Here is a 16,557-nt window from a genome sequence, read left to right on the forward strand (position 1 = left end):
ATCTAAGTCTCTGTCTCTGTCTTTTGAACAATTACTTGATATTTAGCTTTTCTGATTTTATTTCTTTAAAAGTCTCTCTTTTTTTCATTATTACATTTGCCTTTCAATTTCTGGTGTGTCAATTCAGTTGCCTCAAATTTCTTGCTATCCTTTCTATATCCCAATATACTACTAGTTAACTCACAGTTGATTTGTGTGAATGAAAAGAAACACAGACCCAGATAACTCAAAAGTAATTTGTTAGACTTTGGATTTTTAAGATGATTTTGCACTGGATTTGCATTCCTGTTTGGGATTTATTTAAGCTGCTGTTATGATTAGTTTACATTCCTTAAGCATGTACCAGTTGGCTAATGGAACAAATAGGCAGGCCTAAGGAAGCTGAGCTAGGATGGATCATTGAAAATTTATTGTAGTTTGTTCTTGTGCCCAGAATACTGTCTGCTTAATGATCTAGCTTTCTTGAATTTCTTGTTTGTATTGAAGTTTATATTCTAATAAAATAAGTTTGTCTTACAAAGAAAACTTTAAGATGCTTAAAGGATAAAGTATAGAAATTACTGTACCTAAAATTAAATTTGATGTTTTAATTGTTCATATTCTCTATGTACTTAGTTCTTATACATTCTCCTATTGTTTTCTTTTTCTGTATTTTCATTTTAGATTATACTCTGTTTCATCATCTCATTAAAAACCACTTTGTTGCATGATGTTGATGTTTCATAATCTTTGCTAATTTAATTATTTAGCCTCTGAAAATGTGCAGTAGAAAATGGACTTGCTATCTCCTTACCCAGGAATTCACTAGCGAATGTTCCAGGCTACAGTAGTAAGGAAAACTGGCTGACTTCCTATTTTTCCTCCTTAATTTTGAAGGTGATATTATTTCAAGAAAAGACATTTGTTGTGGGCTTTACCCATGAAAAGACGGGATGTCTGAATGCCATCCCCAACCAGGCTGAGCCCCACCTTTTATCATCTTTTAACACAGGTGACTTCATTTCACCTCAGGCAGTTTTTCTGATGCATATACCTTCTTTTCCCTTTGATTGTAGTTGTAAATCAGAAAGTTCCCTTTATTGCAGCAAATAAAGTTAATAACAGTGTTGGAGATAGTTTTAAATAAATAAAAACTACCGAAGAATCTGTGTCAAACTTCATAGCTTTAGATAGTGCCTAGAATATACCTGCAGGGGCCCTACAAAGTTCCTGACTGAGTATTGTTTCCTGCAGACATACAGCATTTCAGTTGTATTATCACACAAATTGGCTGGTCCAGAAAGCTAACCAAATATTTTAACAAAGTTTTTATGGGAAAATGCATTCTAGTTTATTTATAATGGATACATAGTTTATTCATATTGGGGAACTGTCCAAACAAGTTTTTCCCTAATTATTTTTTAACTAGTGGCTTGGTGCATGAAATTCGTGCACGGGGGTGGGGAGGTTGTCCCTCAGCTGGGCCTGCACCCTCTCAAATCTGGGACCCCACAGGGATCGGGACTAAATCAGCAGTCGGACATCCCACTCATAATCCAGGACCACTAGCTCCTAACCTCTCACCTGCCTACCTGCCTGCCTGATTGCCCCTTACCACTCTGCCTGCTGGCTTTCTCGCCCCCAACAGCCCCCCTGCCAGCCTGCTCGCCCCCAACTGCCCCCCCTGACAGCCTGATTGCCCCCAAATGCCCTTCCCGTCAGCCTGCTCACCCCCAGCTTTCCCCCTCTGCTGGCCTGCTCATCTCCAACTGCCCCCCCTGATGGCCTGATTGCCCCCAACTGCCCCCCCTGCAGGCCTGCTCGCCCCCAACTGCCCTCCCCTCCTGGCATGATCGCCCCTAACCGCCTCTGTCTTGGCCCCGCTACCATGGCTTTGTCCGGAAGTATGTCTGGAAGGTCTCCCAGAATGTCTTCTGGTCTAATTATATTACCCTTTTATTAGTATAGACTAGGGGCCCAGTGCACGAATTTGTGCACCTTGAACTGTGGGCCACAAGGCTATGGTGGGCACAGGGGTTGGTCTTGGCCCATACTCCATGCCCCTGCCCAGCCCCTCCTGCCGCGGTCCCCAGTCCCCTCTCTGCCAGCAGCCCTGCTCCTGCTGCCACTGCTCCCACGTGCTGACTATTGCTCCTCAGGAGCAAGGGGAGATGGAGAAGCCCTCAGGGGCAATTGGGGCCGGCAGCTGCCACTTGCACTCGCTGACAGTGCTGAGCAATTGGGGCCGGCGCCCAGCACCGGCAGCACGTGCAAGCAGCGGCTCCGGCGCCAGCAGCAGGTGCGAGTGGGGCAGGCTCTGGCAGCAGGTGTGAGTGCCAGGCGGGACTGTGGTGCGTAGGAACAAAGAATTTTCAGTAACCACCAGAGGCTTGCCCAGATGACAGCAACCGGCGCCCCCACTCACCTGCTCCACCATTCTGCCAGGGCCGACGCACACCCCACCATATTCCGCGCTCTGCCACCTGCTGCCGATGCCTACCATGTTCTATGTGTGCCCCCTGGTGGTCAGCGCACGTCATAGCAACTGGTTGTTTGATTGTTCCACTGTTCGGTCTATTTGCATATTAGCCTTTTATTATGTAGGACTAGATGCCCGGTGCATGAAAATTCATGCACGGGGAGGCGGGGGGTCCCTCAGCTTGGCCTGCCCCTCTCACAGTCCGGGAGCCCTCAGGGGCGGGAGGTGACCCAGCAATCAGGAGAAGGCGATGTCCCATCACACCTCTGCTGCTGCCACTGCTGGCAGCGCAAGCCTCGGCCGGCCCTGGTTACCTGAGAGAGGCTGATCAGGGGTGGGGCTGGCTTGTGGGAGGGGCCGTGCGAGGTTGGCCGGCAGGCCCCACCCCTCCATCGGGCCGGCAGTGGGCGTCCTAGTGACCGGTTCTGGTCATTATGGCGTTCTGGTCGCTGGCTTTTTATATATATAGATTTCATAGCATAAAGTAGAATTTTTACATCAGCAGGTATGCATTATTTTTAAGACTCTATCATGTTATCAAATTGTCCTCTAGAAATGTTATATCAGTTTCCGGCCCCATTAGTAGAGAAAAGAATATCCATTTCTCTACTCCCTCACAGATGACAAAAAAAAAGTCTCATTGTTGAGTTAATTTGTATTTCTTAGAATAATAATGCATTTGAACATTTTTAATATGGATATAGTTTGTCATTTTGTCTTTAGTTTTTAGTGTTTTTCTGCATTGTATAAAAAGTTTTTTTCTAATTTTTGTATTCAAAACTATCAACCATTTTATAAAAAAAATTTCTCCCCCAATTTTGAAAATTTGTTTCAGAGCTGTCCCTTTCCAATGATCACATACATAGAATAACTTGATTTTTAGAATTTAGTGGGGTGACTATCTCTCAAATTTCTTCCTTTTTCCTACCAGGAAAGCAATAGAAGAACTGCTTAAAGAGGCAAAACGTGGGAAAACAAGAGCAGAAACAATGGGACCTATGGGTTGGTGAGTACTTGAGTAATCTTCCTTAAAATTTAAAATACATATTAAAGAAAAAAGCCTTCTTTAGCATATAGTAGAAGGATTGTAAAACCCTAAATGTAAAGGAAATCACTCAAGGCAAGTGGTAGAGAAGAATACCACTAAAGACTGAAGCTGAGAAACTCTAATAACTTGAAGAAATGGGCAGAGGGATGTATATGGAGAATGTCTGTCATGGTTTTATCATCCCTTTGGTTCCCAAATCCCCGAGAGATATATACATACTAGTACTACTGTGCCTACAGGCACCTGTGTGAGAGTAATGTTATATCAGTGTTTATTGTTTAAGAATTTTGTTTTAATTATAGTTATTAGTAAATTAAATTTTACTTTAAAATTTTCTAATTGTATGCATTTTGATTATGTGACAAATTCAGCCATATAGAACTTAAGTTTACCTTTGCAGTTTCTATATAAAATAGAACTGATTAGCCCTAGCCAGTTTAGCTCAGTGGGTAGAGTGTCAGCTATAGACCAAAGGGTCCCAGGTTCGATTCCATTCAAGGGCATGTACCTCAGTTGCCTGCTCCTCCCTGGCCCGGGCCCTGGTCGGGGCTTGTGATGTTTCTCTCACATAAATATGAGAGATGTTTCTCTCTGTCTTTCCCTCTCTCTCCCACTCTCTCTAAAAATCCGTGGAAAAATATCCTCGGGTGAGGATTGAAAAAAAAAAAAAAAAGAAAGAAAAAAAATACCCATGGGAGAGGATTAAAGAAAAAAAAAGAAGAAAAAGTAAAATAGAGCTGGTTAAAAGTTAGTAATATAAATAAAGGAAAAAATTAGCCCTAAGAATAAACTCTACTCTTTTAAGCATTTATTTAGCAATAGCATTCCCATTAAATAAATATGCTGATTTTAGATCTTTTATCTACAATTTAAAATTTATTATGATGGAGTATTGTGAGCCATTAAAAGTAAAATATAAAAATAAAATTCCTGTCAAGATGGCAGAATAGATATAGGCTGTGCTCACCTCCTCCCACACACATCATAATTACAACTAAAATATAGAACATCCATCATTAAGAACTGCCTGAAGATTAGCTGAACAGAAGTCTAAAAACTAAGGATATACAGAAAAAGCTATGTGGAAACTGGTAGAAGGGATTGACACATGAAACAGGCAGGCCCCACAACCATGGTGTGGCCATTAAGAAACAGGAGGAATATCTTTACTGTGGAGATCCCCCCTGAGGAGTAAGGGGTCCCAGCCTCACAACAGGCTCCTCCATCCCAGGGTTTTAGTTTGGGGAAGCAAAGTCCCCATAACTTCTTGCTCTGAAAACCATCAGGGATTGTGGCTGAGTGAGATAGAGGGCTGCGGGAGTCCCAGGTGTTTCTCTAAAGCAGGGGTAGAGAATGTCCAGCCCCCAGGCTGTATAAGACTGCGAAATCATTTGGTCTGGCCCTGCCAAGGCATTAGGGGTGAGTTAATTAAATGTTTGACCAAATATAGCAGGCTAATTTTTAAGTTGATAATTTTGTATGGCCCAAAAATTATGTTATAAATATCCAAATGGCCCTTGGCAGAAAAAAAGCTTCTCCACCCCTTCTCTAAAGGGCCTGCATGGACTTACTCAGTGACAGACTCACTTACTCTAAGCTCCAGCAGTTAGAAAAGTGCCAGGGACTTATGGGGAAGAATTAAATTATCTGGCTTCAGAGCAAGGGCTGGAGGGGTAGCTTTCTCTCAGATAGAATTGCAGGCAGACACATTTTCCTTTGTTGAAACCTCCCCCCACAGAGCCTGCTGGTGCAGGTGGGCTCTAAAACAGTCTCCATCAGCCTGGCTAACACGTTCACTTGGTGATTCCATAAGACCCTGCCCCACCCAACTTGCAGGCTCCCCCAAAAGGCTTCCAGTGGCTTTTCCAGACAAATGGCTAGTCTCAGGTCACTCTGAGGACTTTTCCTAAAATGTCTCAAAGGTTCACAAACCCCAGACAAGCAACAGCTGGCCTCAGCCATAAGCTGCCCAATAATAGGCAGTAAAGGAAGCTGGCCTTGGTTCCAAGCTTAGCCTCGCTAGGCACCTCCAAGCCCAGTAAGCGGCAACCTTCTGCAGATCACTTTGTAGTTCATGTCAGATGACCCAAGACCAGGCACAGGCAGCAGCTGACCTTGGCCTACACTAGAGCCCCTCCCTAGAGGACCCAGAACTAACACACCTGGTGGTCAGGTTCAGATCACACCAGAGCATCATCCAACCACCTTCACAAACCACACACCCAGAGGGCAGACTTAGCAGGTGCCAGAGCCCCATTTAAGTGACTCCTGCTCCATGGGGTCAGCCTTTGCATAACAGCTCCTCCACTGTAATCATGGTCATTCCTCCAATCAGCCTGAGGGTCAGTCCCTCTCATTGATGTGCTAACAGGAATCAAGGCTCAACTACAGCAGGAAGGGACACCTGCAGCACACTGCTCAGGTGACCAGGAAGATTGTACCACCAGGCCCCACCGGCACCTACTACATAAGACCAGGAGATATAGCAGATCTACTTTATATATAGAAACAAACAAAGAGAGTCAGTCAAAATGAGGAAACAAACATGTCTCAAATGAAAGAACAGAACAAAACTCAAGAAAAAGAATTCAGCAAAATGGAGACAAGGAATCTACCTTGCAGAGCTCAAAACAGTAATTATAAGGATGCTCAGTGAACTTAGGGAAGAGTAGATGAACTCAGTGAGAACTTTAATAAAGAGATGGAAAACAGCCCAGCCTGTGTGGCTCAGTGGCTGAGCATTGACCTATGAGCCAGGAGGTCATGGTTCAATTCTTGATCAGGAAGCAAAGTCCCCATAACTTTTGGCTCTGAAAACATGCCCAGGTTGTAGGCTCAATCCCCAGTAGAGGGCATGCAGCAAGCAGCCGATCGATGATTCTCTCTCATCATTCATTTTTCTCTCTCTCTCCCTCTCCCTTCCTCTCTGATATCAATTTTTAAACATTTTTTTTTTTAAACATAGAGAACATAAAAATGAAGATAGAAAACTTAAGAAAGAACCAGTCAGAAATGAAGAATACACTAACTGAAATGAAGAATAAATTACAGGGAATAGTAGAGTAGATGAAGAAGAGAATCAAATCAGCAATTTGAATGATAAGGAAGCAGAAAGCACCCAATCAGAACAGGCAAAGGAAAAAGTATTTTTAAAAAATGAGGGTAGCCCTAGCCAGTTTGGCTCAGTGGATAGAGCGTCAGCCTGCAGACTGAAGTGTCCTGGGTTCATTTCCAGTCAAGGGCATGAACTTCAGTTGTAGCTCCTCTCCAGCCCGGGCCCTGTTTGGGGTGCATCCAGGAGGCAACCAATTGATGTATTTCTCTCACATTGATGTTTCTCTCTGTCTTTCCCTCTCTCTTCCACTTTTTCTAAAAATCATTGGAAAAATATCCTCGAATGAGGATTAAAAAAATAAAAATGAGGATAGTTTAAGGGGCTTCTGGAACAACATCAAGCATGCCAACATCATAAGAGTAGCAAAAGGAGAAGAGAACAAGGGATTGAAAATGTCTTTAAAGAAATAATGACAGCCCTAGCCAGTTTGGCCAAGTGGATAGAGCCTCGGCCTGCAGACCGAAGGGTCCTGGGTTCAATTCTGGTCAAGTGCATGTACCTCGGTTATAGGCTCCTCCCCAGCTCGGGCCCTGGGCTCATGCAGGAGGCAACCAATATGGAAAAATATCCTCAGGTGAGGATTAAAAAAAAATAATGACAGAAAACTTCCCTAACCTGGCGAAGGAAATAAGACATACAAATACAGGAAGCACAAAAGTCCCAAATAAGACAAACCCAAAGAGTCTCATACCAAGATGTATCATAATTAAAACGTCAAAGGTTAGAGACAAAGAGAATCTTAAAAGTAGCAAGAGATAAGCAGTTAGTACAAGAGAGCTTCCTTAAGACTATCAGCTGACGTTTGAATAGAAAATTTGCAGACCAGAAGGGAGTGGCATGAAATATTCAAAGTGAAGAAAAGAAAGGACCTGTAACCAAGATTACTCTATCCAGCAAAGTATCATTTATCATTTAAGGAGAGATAAGAAGCTTCCCAGGTAAGAAGAAGCAAAAGGAATTCATCACCAACAAACCAGTATTACAAGAAATGCTAAAGAGACTTCTTTAAAGAAAAAAAATAAGATAAAAAATATTAATAACAAAATGGTAATAACTACTTAATGTAATTCTTAACTCAATAAGGAGTCAATCTAAAAATGGACAAAGCATTTGAGTAAACATTTCATCAAAAATGATATACGATTTTCCAACAAGCATATGAAAAGATGCTCAAATCATTAGTTATTAGGATAAAGCAAATTAAAGTGACAGCTACCACAACACATGCACTAGGATGGCTTAAATAAAAAAACTTCCAGTACTAAATAAAGGTGAAGATGTGGAACAACTAGTTGGTGGAAATGTGAAATCATATAGCCACTTTGAAAAACAGTTGGCAGTTTCTTACATACATACATAATTCTTCTAACCAAGTTCCAGAGAATTGGAAATTTAAGCCCACACAAAAATCGGTACTGAAATGTTCCTAGCAGATTTATTCATGATAGCTCAAAACTGGGAATAATCCAAATATCCATCAGTTGATAATGGATAAACAAATTGTGGTTATAACCATACATTGAATACTAGTCATTAGTAAAAAGGAAAAGAACTACTGATGCTCACTGCATAGATATAATCTCAAAAGCATTGTGTTAAGTGAAAGAAGCCAGACAAAACATCACACAGATTCCATTCATATGACATTTTAGAAAAGCTAGAACAGATCATTGTTTGCCAGGAGGTGGGGGTAAAAGGGAGGGATCTACTACAGAACTTTTACTAATGATAGAAATGTTCTATATCTTGGTAATTACATGACTTCATACATTTGTCAAAACTTGTAATCCTGTTTATTAAAAGGATAAATTTTATTCTGTATAAATTGTACCTCTGAACCTGGTTAAAAAGAAAATAATGTCATCATTTTACCATCCCTAAAGATAGTCTGAATCTAGGTAAAGGTCATCAGTGGCTGTTAAATTTATCAGATGAAAAATTGATAGGGAATTTCCTGATGACTGCATCAGGCTGAAAACACCTAAACTCATTGAGCAGTCTTTGCACCACAATAGGAAGAGCATACCATGACTTAAAACATCCTTGTCAAAAAATTGAACTCAAATATGGTCAAGTCACCAGTTAGAACTACTAGTTTGCAGGAAATACATAGGGCAGAGAAATATGTTACATGACATGATAGGGATAAAATAACAAAAACCTAAAATGTGGGGAATTCTACGGAACAAACAACCTAGTTTTTTTTTTAAATAAATCTATTGTTCAGATTATTACAGTTGTTCCTCTTTTTCCCCCCCATAGCTCCCCTCCACCCTGTTCCCACGCCACTCCATGCCCTTACCCGCCTCCCCTACTGTCCTCATCCATAGGTGTATGATTTTTGTCCAGTCTCTTCCTGCACCCTCCACACCCCTTTCCCCCCGAGGATTGTCAGTCCACTCCCTTTCTATGCCCCTGATTCTATTATATTCACCGGTTTATTCTGTTCATCAGATTTTTTTATTCACTTGATTTTTAGATTCACTTGTTGATAGATATGTATTTGTTGTTCATAATTGTTATCTTTACTTTTTCTTCTTCTTCCTCTTCCTAAAGAATACCTTTCAGCATTTCATATAATACTGGTTTGGCGGTGATGAACTCCTTTAGCTTTTTCTTATCTGTGAAGCTCCTTATCTGTCCTTCAATTCTGAATGATAGCTTTGCTGGGTAGAGTAATCTTGGTTGTAGGTTCTTGATATGCATCACTTTGAATATTTCTTGCCACTCCCATCTGGCCTGCATAGTTTCTGTTGAGAAATCAGCTGACAATCGTATGGGTGCTCCCTTGTAGGTAACTAACTGTTTTTCTCTTGCTGCTTTTAATATTCTCTCTTTGTCTTTTGCTCTTGGCATTTTAATTATGATGTGTCTTTGTGTGGTCCTCTTTGGATTCCTTTTGTTTGGGGTTCTCTGCACTTACTGGACTTGTAAGTCTATTTCTTTCACCAGGTAAAGGAAGTTATCTGTCATTATTTCTTCAAATAGGTTTTCATTATCTTGCTCTCTCTCTTCTTCTGGCACCCCCATAATTCGGATGTTGGTACGCTTGAAGTTGTCCCAGAGGCTCCTTACACTGTCTTCATATTTTTGGATTCTTTTTGCTTTTTCTTTTCAGGTTGTGTGTTTTTTGCTTCTTTGTATTTCAAATCTTTGACTTGATTTTTGCGATCCTCTAGTCTGTTGTTGGATCTCTGTATATTATTTTTTATTTCGGTCAGTGTATGCTTAATTTCTAGTTGGTCCTTTTTTATATCCTCAAGGGTCTCACTAAATTTATCGGCGGTTTCTAGAAAATTCTTGAAAAACCTTATAACCATCATTTTGAACTCTGTATCCTCCATTTCTTTCATTTGTGACCTGTTTCTTTGTCTCTGCATTTTGGCTGCTTCCCTGAGTTGATAGAGTGGCTTTGTGTGCTAGGTGTCCTATAGGGCCCAGTGGCTCAGCCTCCCCAGTTACCTGAGGTGGACACTCTTGGTGCACCCCTTTGTAGGCTGTGTGCACAGTCTTGTTGTAGTTAAGCCTTGATTGTTGTTGGTATCACTGGGAGGAATTGACCTCCAGGCCAGTTGGCTGTGAGGATCAGCTGTGTCTACGCTGGGAGAACTTCTGTGCTGGAGACACCCTTATGAGGCAAGACTTGCTTCAGTGGGGCTTTGGTGCTCACTGAGTCTGCCCCCTGAGTGTGTCCCTTATGGATCTGAGGAGTTGTAATCTGGATGGTCCCACTCTGACCACTGGGTACACTGGCTCTTGTATCTCTAAGGAGGTGCTAATTTAGCCTCTGCCTGAGGCCACCCAGCAGGAGCTAGGAGAGATCTGCAGATTCCTCTTTGTTTGGGTTTTAGAAGTGCCCAGATGAGGCCCAGCTGTGAAGCAATGCAAGCTGCTGTGGGGCCTTGGACCTTCTTTTGGATGTTCTGGGTCTCTCTGACTCAGCTGCAGTCATTAGGTAATTTTAGATTTCAAAGGACCAGGCCATTCATATGCAAAGCCTCTGCGCACAGCTTCATGGGGCGGGGTCTCAGGGAGGAGCAAACAGCAATGGCTTCCCGTTAGCCCTGCCCTAAAAGGCCCCCAGGTCTCAGTGTCCTGTGGTAATCACTGCAAGCACCTCTGAGAGAAAGCCCCCCTTGAGTACCGCCCACTGCCAGACAGTTTCTCCCTGTATGAGCCTGGGTCCCCAGAGTCTTGCCTGAAACTGGAGTTCAGAGCATTCGGGAGCTTGTGTCTCCCTCCTGCTTGAAAAAGACGGCCGCGTACTCAGTTGCCAGCCCTTTCCGCACGTGCGCGCACCCGCCTCCATACCTCTGCACTTCCACAGCTCCTCTGAGTTTCGGTGTGCTTTTCTCTTTCCTTCTAGTTGTAGAATTTCCACTTAGCCAGCCTTCCTGTGGTTCTGGATGATGTTCGTTGTGTCTTTTAGTTGTAGTTTTGAAGTGGTTGTGCGAGGCAGCAAGTTCAGGTGTTTACCTATGCCTCCATCTTGGTTTCTCCTCACAACCTAGTTTCTTTAACAACTGGATTGCAAGGAGAAAAGGAGGAATAGGAGTATCCTATGAATTAATAGATTTGAGACATATCACGTAAAACATGTAGCCTGTTAGAATCCTTATCCAAACTAACAAGTGGGGTATTTGATGATATTAAGGAATTAATGTCGATTTTTTAATATGTGAAAATTGTATTGCTGTTACTTTATTTTTAAAAAGCTATTATTTTTTAGAAATTCACCCTGATGTATTTATAGATGAAGTGATATAATAAAATGAAATAATACAGTGTGAGTCTATCTGTATATAACACAGATTCAATAAAATACCTACCTCCTGGAAGGACAGTTGTAAAACGTCGGTGAGAATATATGTCTGAAAACACTCAGCATGGTTTCTGACATGGAACAATCAGTGAATGTTAGTTAAATCAGCTCTTCTTTCTAGTCGTCTGTCCTTTACTGAGATAAACTGCCTCTGCTAATGGGAATCACATTAGTACAAACTTTATTAGGCTGCTTTGGTTTTTGGTTAAGGCAGGACCTTCATCATTGGTCCAATCTAAAGAATTAGCATACAGTAAAATCATAAATTCAGATGACTTGACAAGTGAATAAGAATATATCAGTCAGAGTTCTTGCTACATGAGGAGTGCCTAGTTTTTCTAGGCAGCTGGAAGTCATTCATTCTGACCACCCTAGTGCCACTTATTGGCTCAGTAGAACTTTCTGGTAGTACAATAACTAGTTTATCAATGTCAGCTCTGTGCCCCCTTTGGAGAGTTACCACATGTACAAGCCATCTTGAGATTTATGAAAGTGTTGAAGTACTCTTTGGATAACATTTCAGTTAGGTTGGAGTTCTCAAAATTATGGAGGACCCAGGTTCCTTTCAGTTTTCAAATCTCCCAACTATAGGGTGTCATTCTTTTCCACATGATCTAATATAGTAACAACTATTAAAATCTACATTTTCGTTAGCAGAAAGGAAGCAGAAAAGAAGGAAAGCAAACCTTTCCCTTTAAGGACACGTCCTAGAAGTTGTGTATACCATTTCTACATTATACTCCATTGGCCAGAATTTAGTTCCATGTCTACCTAGCTTCAAGGCAAAAAAATTAGGGTTTCCCCCCCCCCCCAGGCAGTCATGTGCCAGATAAATATCTGGGGTGCTTTACTACTGAAGAACAAAAGAATGGATATTGGGGGGAGAGGGGGCCAACTAGCAGTCACTTCCCATGAAGGAGGGAGAAACATGCTGGAAAGGAAGTAAAAGATGGCAGGAAAAGTAAGATATTCCAAAGTTATAAGATAAGTCCTGGGAAAATAGGATATGAAACTTACATTTTACCATTAGTCTACATTGTTAATTTTCTCAATTGTCTTATAACAATGGTCCTCAAACTTTTTGGTTTTAGGAAACTTTACTGTCTTAAAATTTATTGAGGACCCCAAAGAACTTTTTTATATGGATTATATTCTTCTATATAATAAAGAGGGGATATGCTAATTGACCACGCCCTAAAAGATGGTGGCGCCCACAGCCAATAAGGAGGGAATATGCTAATTGACTGTCACGCCCTCAACGATGGCATCGCCCAGTTCCCTCAGCCCCGCCGGAGCAGCAGGTGCGCAGCACGGCTGGGCCCGCCCCCAGGCAGGTCCGGCCACTCCGTGCAACTGCCTCCAGAGTCCTCCAATCCTCTCAGCCCCCAGCCACCCAGGGCTGGCCCGTGGTGCAGGCAAGTTTTGGATGGCAGGTGCCCAGCCAACGCCCGAGGTGCAGGCAAGCCTCAGATGGCAGCTGCCTAGCCACCCAGGACCGGCCTGAGGCACAAGTAAGCCGCAATGGCGACTGCCCAGCCGCCCAGGGCCGACCCAAGTTGCAGGCAAGCCTCGGATGGTGGCTGTTCAGCTGCCCAGGGCCACCCGAGGCTGAGGTAACCAGGGCCTGCTGAGGCTTGTGCTGCCAGCAGAGGCAGCAGCAGAGATGTGATGGGGGCATCGCCTTCCCCTGATCACCGGGTCACCTCCCACCCCTGAGGGCTCCCAGATGGTGAGAGGGGACAGGCTGGGCTGAGGGACCCCCTCCCTCCAGTGCATGAATTTTCATGCACCAGGCCTCTAGTCTATCTATATTTTCTGTGTTATAAGTTAACATTGAGCAATTCTTACAGTATTTATTAATCCATTTAAAAATAGTAATAAACCCATCAGATACTAATGTAAAGAATGTTTTTATAAATATAACAAAACTAGTGGCCCGGTGCACGAAAGTCGTGCACATTAAAACGGAATTAATTAGAGGAAATATTTTAATATTGCTATTCGCCCTTTCTATATAATAGAAGTGTCAAAGATGAAAGAAAATTAGTAAAATGTACATGAAAATCTCCCTCCTGTCAGAGTCGGGGGCACGCCGAGGGACCTAGAGTCAAGTCCCCGCCCACCACCCGCACACACTTTGAAAACGCAGGAGACCCAGACCCGGCCAGCCCCACCCCAATTGGGTGAGACCCAGACCTGGCCAGCCCCACCCCCGTCAAGCCCCTCCCAGCGAGGGGGTGCAGCCTCAGGTCCCCCAGCCCGGCCCCAGGTGGGGGGGGCGCAATCTCAGGTCCCCTGTCAAGCCCCGCTGGGTGGGGGATGCGGCCTGAGGTCCCCCGGCCCGGCGCTGGGGTAGGGGGGCGTGGCCTGAGGTCTCTCGGCCCGGTGCCAGGGCGGGGGGCGCAGCCTGAGGTCCCCCATTAAGCCCAACCTTCTCCCCCCCCCCACACACACACACAGCCTCACATCAGCATTGAACGGGGACACACGCAAGCAGTGTCAACAGGGATGCAGGCAGGCAGCTTCACCTCAGTGCTGGGCAGGGACGCACGAAGGCAGCGTGAAGTTAGCACTGGGGACGGGAGTCCCCGCCCCCATCCCCACCCACAGACGGGTCGTGACTGGGACACCGTAATGGACAAATTAGCATATTACCTCTTTATATGTATAGATATATAAATTGAGTAGAGTGGCATTGTTTAATGTTTTTGCAAACCTCTAATGTCTGGCTTATAAAAGATACATGGAACTTCATACCTGCTTCTGCAGTCAATCTGTTGTAATAGGTTATTTTGGTTGAAGTAGATAAAGAAAATCTGACCTCACACAAATATGTCTTTGGAAAAAGAAGAAGTATTTCAATGGCCTTTTCAGAAAACTGTGATATTCTTTAATACTACATAAAAACTTTGCAAGTAATCTCAACGAGTGGTAGTTTCCTTCTTTCTCAAATTTTTTTTTACTGATTGATCTTAGGGAGGGGGAGGGAGGAGGAAGGGAGTGAGGGGGGAGGGAGGAGGAGAGGGAGGGAGGGAGGGAGGGAGATTTGTTGTTCCACTTACATATACATTCATTGGTTGATTCTTGTATGTGCCCTGGCCAGGGATTGAACCCTCAACCTTGCCATATCAAGACAACACTAACTAACTGAGATCCCCAGCCAGGGCAAGTGGTAGTTTCTTAACATTCTTTTTAATAATGTGAACTTTTCATATTCTATTATAATAAAACCCCTTGATCTACCTTGCACTTTGACTGGATCTTCTACTCATGCATGATTTTGTAATATCATTAATCGGTCAACTAGAAAATACTGGTTTACTGAGCTATGAAGATCTTTCAAATGTTGACACATTTCATTATATAATATATTTTTAAAACACATTGGTAAATATCACCACTAATCTCACCAGAAAAGTCTTTTAAGTATTGGGAACCAATCAAGTTCAAAGTTTTCCAGAACTCTAATTATCTTTGACTTGAAAACACCAGTTTTATAATTGGCAATGAACACTGAGTTCTTAGTCCAGCATACCCTAAAGGATGTGAGCTATAAAAGGTGTGGCCCAAGGAAAACCACGACTTGTTTCTGCTTTCTGGTGCTGGGCCAAAGAACAGCTTCCCTTCCTGCTCATCCTGAGAGAACACCTGGTGTCTGTGTCTCTCTCTCTCTCTCTCTCTCTCTCCCCGCCTTCCCCCTCTGTAAATAGAAATGTTCAAGCACTAATCCATTTATTTCCAAACATATCTGCACAGTTCAAATCATCTGGGAAACTTTCAAAAATACATGTCTGTGTCCCACTGTCAAAGATTATTAGTTTGCGGTATGGCCTGAGCTTTGGAGTTTTAAAAAGATACCCAGGAGCCCTAGCTGGTTTTGCTTAGTGGATAGAGCTTAGGCCTGTGAACTAAAGGGTCCCGAGTTCAATTCCGATCAAGGGCACATGTCGGGGTTATATAATATAATGAATATTATATAATGAAATGTGTCAACATTTGAAAGATCTTCATAGTTCAAGCCCCAGTAGGGGGCGTGCAGGAGGCACCCGATCAATGATTCTCATCATTGATGTTTCTCTCTCTCTCTCCCTTTCCCTTCCTCTCTGAAATCAATAAAAAAATATATATAGGTGAGTCTAAAGTGCACACAAATTTGAAAACCACTACACTGATCCCTATTTATTAAAAGGAATGATACCAACCTGCTCTGCAGAATTCAGAGCGTCCCCATACGTCTCCCGGGCACACAGTCTGACTGCACTCGGGTAGCCAGGAGTCCAGCCATAGGTGTTCCCAGCTCATCCCTGTCAAGTGGACTTCCTTGGTCAGATCTGTAAGAAGTAGACAATTTTATTTACTAGAAGGTCTATTTTTCTAAGCATCTAGAAGACTTATATTTGCTTTAAAATAGAACAGGAATAAGTGACATTACTTTTTCCTCTTGGATATTCCATAAAGTGATCTTAGTGAGGTAGTTGAGTCATTGCCAGAAAGAAATTGCTGAACTAAAGAAAATGCAAGTGCGATGCCATTTTTATTTTATAAAGAAAAAGACCATTTGATGCTCTATACTTTCTGAATGTATTTCAGCAAAAGAATCTCTTTAGAAGTGTCCTTTAGAAGAGACCTTGGAGAATCTAAAATAGTGCCATATGACTTGCACAAATTTCAGAAATGTGCCCAGCTTCATTGTCTACAATGCTGTTTTTATTCTGCTCATATTCACTTTAGCTTGTCTATACCCAGTATAATTTTTTAGTCGAATGCCTGTGGAATTTCAACCTTATATGTGGAAAGGCTTATCTTTTGGTACAAAAAGTTCCAAAAATCTAATCTGACAGAAAATGATTCTCTAGTTTTCTTGACCCAGATGTTTTAAGGCAGGGGTAGGGAACCTTTTTCTGCCAAGGGCCATTTGGATATTTATAATATTTGTGGGCAATACAAAATTATCAACTTAAAAATTATAGTATACTGGGAGCCCAGCGCGCGATTTGAAATTGTGTGGCGCCACCCACCCTGGAGTCGCTGTTCTGGCCCTGCCTCGCTCCCTGGGCCCTGGCTCTGCCTCCCCCTCCAGACCTTGAAGCAGCCGCAGCCTGCTGATCAGGCCC

General features: G+C 42.9%; 1 protein-coding gene across 1 annotated transcript in view; it reads left to right on the forward strand.

Moving 5' to 3' along the window:
- LOC307101442 (protein POLR1D) overlaps nucleotides 1-16,557 on the forward strand; it is a 59,547-nt gene that overhangs the window by 30,042 nt on the left and 12,948 nt on the right. The window contains exon 2 of the mRNA XM_079774403.1: nucleotides 3,390-3,464. Within this exon, the coding sequence (XP_079630529.1) occupies nucleotides 3,390-3,464 (75 nt within the window). The remainder of the gene's footprint in view (nucleotides 1-3,389; nucleotides 3,465-16,557) is intronic.

The sequence above is a fragment of the Cnephaeus nilssonii genome (genome assembly GCF_951640355.1).
Source record: "Cnephaeus nilssonii genome assembly, chromosome: 6".
NCBI classification, from domain to species: domain Eukaryota; kingdom Metazoa; phylum Chordata; class Mammalia; order Chiroptera; family Vespertilionidae; genus Cnephaeus; species Cnephaeus nilssonii.